The sequence below is a fragment of the Lathyrus oleraceus genome, chromosome 6, assembly GCF_024323335.1.
Source record: "Lathyrus oleraceus cultivar Zhongwan6 chromosome 6, CAAS_Psat_ZW6_1.0, whole genome shotgun sequence".
NCBI classification, from domain to species: Eukaryota; Viridiplantae; Streptophyta; class Magnoliopsida; order Fabales; family Fabaceae; genus Lathyrus; species Lathyrus oleraceus.
In genome coordinates this window covers 275,083,527-275,089,879 of record NC_066584.1, presented here as the reverse complement: position 1 = coordinate 275,089,879, position 6,353 = coordinate 275,083,527, and the positions used below count along the sequence as shown (strand labels likewise).

The window sequence follows — 6,353 nt, the reverse complement described above, 5'->3', positions numbered from 1 at the left end:
CGCTTACCTAAACCCCTTACCTCGCTGTGTATCCTTTAGGACAAAACTACACTACCCTTTCCACTCAAATGCCTCATTCTCTTCCAGACATCTGCTCTCTCTCTCTCTCTCTCACTCTCTCTCACTCTCTCCCGCTCTCTCAAAAACCTTTCCCTATTCCATCTACTTCAAGTGTCAACTAACATGTCTCAATAATCTTCACCCACTCACATGCATGTCCCTGCTGAAACCAGTGGATCTTCCTCCCCAATGTCTAGGGCAAACGAACTGCTTCAAATGATCAACCTGGCAGATTTGGTCTTGGATGTTGCCTGTCTATCCATGGTTCATCCTCCTCCTCATAAGAAAGCTACACCTTCTGTGTCAAAACATGTCAAGACTTATGGTAAGTCTTCTGAACCTATCATCCCCAATAAAGATAAAAATACTATTGAAGAAGAATCTAGGTCTAAATGGTCTGAAAAAAGAAACCCTAGTATGCATGCTGACGACACCGAAAATCCCACGGATGCAGAAAGAAGTGAAACTGGTAAGGAACTTAGGAAGTTTATTGCATCTGTTTTGAGGGAAGTAAACACATATGTTTTTCCAGATGTTCAGACATCTTTGACAAAAGAACCAAGCCCTGACAATGACTCTAGTGAAAAAGATGAGGAAAGCATTCCTGAACATGCTGCTCGTGAGAGAAGAAGTAAAAAGAAAGTTGATCTTGTTGTCAATGTTTAAGAAATAACTTCTAATGAAGAACCCCTTACAAATATTATTATTCCTAGTATAGCCAAGAGACTGCAAAAACTTAAATAAAAGACAATTGTGTTTGAAGATTCTCCCTCTAGGGAAGTGAAGAGAAAAGTTGGTGGTTTGAAAGGTACTCCTTCTAGAAGCTCCACTGGAAAATCTCTTGGTGGACCTACTAGATCATGGATTAAAGTTGTTACCCCTACTAGAAAGAGGAAAGTCGTCTCTTCTAGTGAATCCGAGTTTGATGTTGAAAAGGATGTCCAGGACATCACCCTTATAAAAATATTTGCTAACAAGAAGCCTAATGATGCTATGCCCAAAGTTCCACTAGATAATGCTTATTCACATTATGTGGAGAATGTAGAAAGGTGGAAGTATGTCATTCAGAGGAGCGTAGCCCTGGAAAGGGAATTGGGGAAGGATGCCCTTAAGTTTAAGGAAGTCATGGAACTGATAGAAGTTGTTGGGCTGATAAAGACTGTCACACACGTTGGACCTTGCTATGAAAGCTTAGTAAAGGAGTTTGTGGTGACTATCCATGATGGATGTGATGATACGAAGAGTGCTGACTATGGTAAGGTTTATGTGAGAGGAAACTTTGTAACATTCTCCCCAACTGTGATACATAAATATCTAGGAAAAATAGATGTACCTCGGGATGAGCTGGAAGCTACTGATGATCAGGTGTCCAAAGAGATCACGACCAAGCAGGTTAGACATTGGTCAAACAAATGGAAGTTGTCTTCTGGTAAGTTGAGTGTAAAATATGACATCATTCATAGGATTAGGACTTCCAACTGGGTGCCCACTAATCATACCTTAACAACCTCTACTGGTCTTTGAAAATTTATTTATGCTGTTGGAACAAAAAAAGCGTTTGACTTTGGAAAATACATCTTTGAACAAGTGTTGAAACAAGCTTTCTCTACTGCTGTAAAAATGTCCATGTGCTTTCCATCCCTTATATGTGGAATCATCCTAAATCAACATCCTAGTATTTTGCTACCCATTGACAGTGTGAAGAAAATGGATTCTCCCTTATCAATCCACTACAAACTCTTTGCAGGAACGTATGTCCCAGACATTATTATGACATCCTCTTAGGCACTTGGCCCTGCCACCTCCAAAAAGAGTGTCATTGCTCAGCTGAAGGAAACTTGTAAAGAGCTGAAGGATTCCATCAGATCTAGCACTGTAACAAAGATTAAACTGGAAACATTGATGAAGGCCATGATGAAAGAGAAGAAAAAGGAAGTTGTACAGGGTGGTGATAGTAATGAAGTAACTGATGATGAATTCTATGTTGGTGAAGATGATGTTGATGAAGAGAAAGAAGATGAAAGAGAATAATATGTAATAGCTGACTCAGATAGTCAGGAAGATATCTGATTTCACTCTTGTTTTGTTCTGTATTTGATTATGTTTTGTGGTTTGTGACCATGATATTTTGCACCCTTAGGTGCTCCCTTGTGTGTGATCATTAACTTTTTGAATGTGGTTTTATCTGTTTTTGGTTAGATGCTTACCTTTGTCAGATTATGGATAAAAAGGGGGAGTATTGTCTGTGTTGTAGCGGTAAATTCATGACCATCAAGCTATGGATAAACTTGATGTCAATAAAACCAGAGTCGCCATCGCACTTTTATTGTTTCCAAAGGAAAAGGGAAAAGTACGAACAAAAGTCAAGGATAAGAAGTTTTCAAATCAAAACTAATAAAATGCTAGAGATTACAGGTAAGGGGGTTGGTTACACAGAGGGAAGGTGTTAGCACCCCAAGTGTCATAGGTACTCCTAGGAAGCCCTTTTTTATGTGCATATTTTTTTGGGTATAAATGATGTTTGATTAAATATAGAGTGTGAGGATGAGAAAAGAATTCAATTATTATATTTTGTGTTTGACAAGACCTTCGGTCTCGTGCCTACGTACCAACATAAAAATGAGGGATCAAAACCTCGAGTTCGTGGTAAAAATTTCAAATGAGGTTGGTGAATTGATTTTAAGAAAAAATTTAAGAAGAGGGCACATATGGCCAAAGTTTTGAATGAGGTTGTTAACTCTTTTTTTCTCTTGAAATTTAAGTTAATATGGTTAAGTGTATTTACAAATTTGATTAAGAAAAAGTTTGAAAATTCAGTGGCATAAGGCCAAAGTTTCTAATCATTAAAACATGTCTAAATTGGAAACACAAACAAAGAAAGTTTTTGAAAAAAGGGAGAGATTTTGAAATTAAATAAGTGGGAGGAGATGAAGAGACTACCCTAAGCAAAAATTTAAAAGTCAAGAGTTGAAAAGATCTGACCAATGGGATGCAATCCAACAGACAAGAATGTCATATAGAAACCCATTTTCCTTTGGACTTTGATCAATCAATAAGCAATAAGAAATGAGAAATATCTAGACATCATAAAGATCAATGCATCAAATAAAGATAGTCACATCCAAGTAAGCATTCCAATAGCTAGCAGTCTTCAATGTCTTCCAATGTACCAGATGAAATATTCCTTGATCAACTTAGAACAAAACATCATACATGGACAATAACTAAATAACAATTAAGCATAGAGACAAAGTAGCAGATGAATCAAGGAGATCCAAGGTCTTGCATTAGATGAAGGTCACTGTCAAAGATAGCTCAGTCTCAGATGTTGGCATTGGCCAAGTCCTTTAGCATATGGAATGTTGCCTAGTTCTAAGTCCAAAAGTTCAGATCAAGTCCCAACAGTCCACCAAATGTTTATTTAGGGTTTTTGTTGTTATTAGATGTTTTAGGGTCCTGAAACATAAACAAGTTATATGAAATGGCAATGAACGATAAATGACTAAAATTTAAATTGCAAAAGTAAATGACTTGAAATTAAAAACATAATGAATAAGGTTTAATCAATGGTTAGTCAAATGTTAGTATTGAGTTTTAATTGATTAAGTCATTGTTTACAAAACACTCAACCATTCATTCACAAGTATGAATCTTTGAACCAAGACATCTTTCATGAGAAGGGCTCAAACTTGGATAATTTAACAAGTATGCCACTAGCTCTCATGAAAGGAAAAAAGGTTAAGTCTCTACATAATACCATAAAGAATGAGAGACTTACAATCTCACTTACTAGAATGCTATGCCCTGAGGGTCAAATTTAGCTCTATGTTAAGCAATCGTAATTGGACTTATGTAGAAGTCAGAACTATCTGAGGTCGGGCAATAAAAAGATAGGTTTCAATGAATGTTAGAGATTTGGTACAAAAAATCAAACTCGTAAAAACACACCACACACTAAAAAAAATGGGAGGGACCTATCTCAATCAGACTTGTATTGATTCATCTGACACAATGTCATTAATGGATCAATTAGCATTTAGACATTAGAGATTTCATTGGTCAAATGAGGGAATGGGGAAGAATAGGGATGAAGATGAAGAGGGAAGGGGAAATAGAAACACAAATTGATCATGAGAGGAATTTCATCTGATCAATACCATCAATTCATTTTAGGAGATGAAATGTATATTTCATCAATCCCCTAAATCCAATGGTTTTGATTAAACAAAAGTCAAATCAACCATGACCAAGGCCCAAACAGAAAGTCAAACATCACAAGACCATAAAAATGGCTCAACATAATTTTTAAACATTTAATCAATTAAAAATCAATTTAAAAATGAATTTAAATGCATTTTAATTTGGACAAAACCTCAAATCCCTTCAAAACACCAAATAAATGGCCAAGGGATTTATCCTAGGTCAAACAAGGTCAAAGGACCTTAGACAAGAAGTTTCACAATTTTTAGAAAGTCAGAAGTATTTTAAAACAATTAAAAATATGCACAAAAACATTTAATTCATGAAAAATACCAAAATTAATCCTAAAAATAATTTTAATTCAAAATATGAAAGAGAAAAATATTTAAAGATTTCTGGTGAAAGTCCCATATTTTTTGGATTAAAAATGAAATTTCTATGAATAAAATAAAATAAGTGGATTAAATGGAAATTCAGAAAATAAAATAAAATAAGGGTCATCAGATCTCCCTCATTAATTGAGGTGGAAAATCTGATGGCCAAGCGTGCGTGTTCCATGGTGAACCTGAGTTAATGCATCACACGCATGGTAATCAGAATCAAAGGCCAAGATTAAAACATTTTAAAAGGATCAGATGGTTTGGAAGGTGCCAACGCACCCTCGGAGCCCTAACTTTGGTATTCTTCTCCGGTGGACCTCACCGGACTGGTCCACCACAAACCACCATAAAAATTAAAACTAAGGACGTGGTTTTAAAGGAAAAATGCTTAGGAGCCCGAATCTGACCTCCATTTCATCCAATTCCAAGTACATTGAAAGATACATGGATTTGAAATTTGAGGTTTATGATCTGAGTTGCTTCGATTTGACCTTAAAGCAACTCAATCTTGTTGCCTACATTTGTAGGACTTCACACAACCAATAATCAAGAAAAATAGTTGAGAAATGAGGGAGAATCGAAGAAGAGAAGTTTGAGAAAAATCACCTTCGGGTAACTTCAATTCAACTTGATCTTGCTTCCAATTTGCCTTGGCTCGAATCTAGAAGCTTGCAGGAAGTGAAAGGGATCAAAGAGACGCTTGGATTATTGGAGTTTCAATCTAAAAATAGAAGGAGAATTGAAACTCGATTTCAAGTGAAATCTTCAAGTTTATCCTTTAATAGAGGCTAGGGATGCAAGGGTTAAAAACTTGGGCAACAAGGATCCTTAATCTAATCATAATGGTCATGTATATATAGCATAGCAAGTTGTTTTTCACACACTTTGAAACTTTTCCAATTTTAGAAACTCTATACATGGGCAATGATTTGAGCCCAATTCATGATGTAATCTTGTTCCAATTCATGCACAATGGATCCTAAATTATTAACATGTAAGCATGCAAAAGGAAATGAAAAATTGAATTCAAATCTTGCCAAAACAAACCTATGAAAGAAACCATGCGCAAGTCCCTCAAATCTTGTCCAAATGAAGCGAGCTTGGACTTTTTGGAAAGGTGAAATAAAGGGGAACAACTTTGATGTTGAACACTTTTCCATTTGAATCTTGGATCATGATGAATTTTGAGAAATCAAACATAATTGTACCAAGTCAAATGACCAATTCTTCCACCTTGAATAACTTTTGCTATGAGCTTAAAAAGGAAATGGTTTCTTCACAAACATTGTATATCTTTCATCCCTCTTAAATTTGGTCACAAATTTGACCTAATTTAGATTTGGGATGAGGGAGTTATGCATTTTAGAAGTTGAGGAAAATTGCTTGTTCAATGGTAATGGCCCAAAATGACCTATAATGTTTCCTCTTTGAACATGCCCTTGCAAATTGAATTTAACATTTATCAAAGAATTAAAGTTAGAGAGGACATGTTTAAATTGATCATGAAACTGGGATGGCCTTCATATCATAAAAATTGAGCAAGTTATGGTCCTTGTAAGTTGACCTTCTAACTAGGGCGCAGACAAAATGACCTATAATCTTTCACCATAAAAAATGACTTTCCAAGAAAAAATAGCTCTTGATGTCAACATGAACTTTGTTTGTAATGTCATAGGGAGTAAAATTTCTCTTGGAATAATTTTCATATGACAA

At 35.6% G+C, this 6,353-nt stretch overlaps 1 protein-coding gene across 1 annotated transcript; it reads left to right on the top strand.

The window, feature by feature from the left end:
* Positions 1 to 321: 321 nt before the first annotated feature.
* On the top strand, positions 322 to 2,091 carry LOC127095148 (uncharacterized). The gene is made up of 3 exons (XM_051033879.1): positions 322 to 691; positions 824 to 1,452; positions 1,846 to 2,091. The coding sequence occupies exons 1-3, from the start codon at positions 322 to 324 to the stop codon at positions 2,089 to 2,091; spliced, it is 1,245 nt and encodes a 414-aa protein (XP_050889836.1).
* Positions 2,092 to 6,353: the final 4,262 nt, after the last annotated feature.

Excerpts from the sequence above, each read along its gene's own strand:
- LOC127095148 (XM_051033879.1), top strand. The coding sequence starts at position 322 with ATGGTTCATCCTCCTCCTCATAAGAAAGCTACACCTTCTGTGTCAAAA. Across the intron at positions 692-823 it reads TGCTGCTCGTGAGAGAAGAA|ATTCTCCCTCTAGGGAAGTG; the intron begins GTAAAAAGAAAG and ends TTGTGTTTGAAG. Across the intron at positions 1,453-1,845 it reads AAGAGATCACGACCAAGCAG|GCACTTGGCCCTGCCACCTC; the intron begins GTTAGACATTGG and ends ACATCCTCTTAG.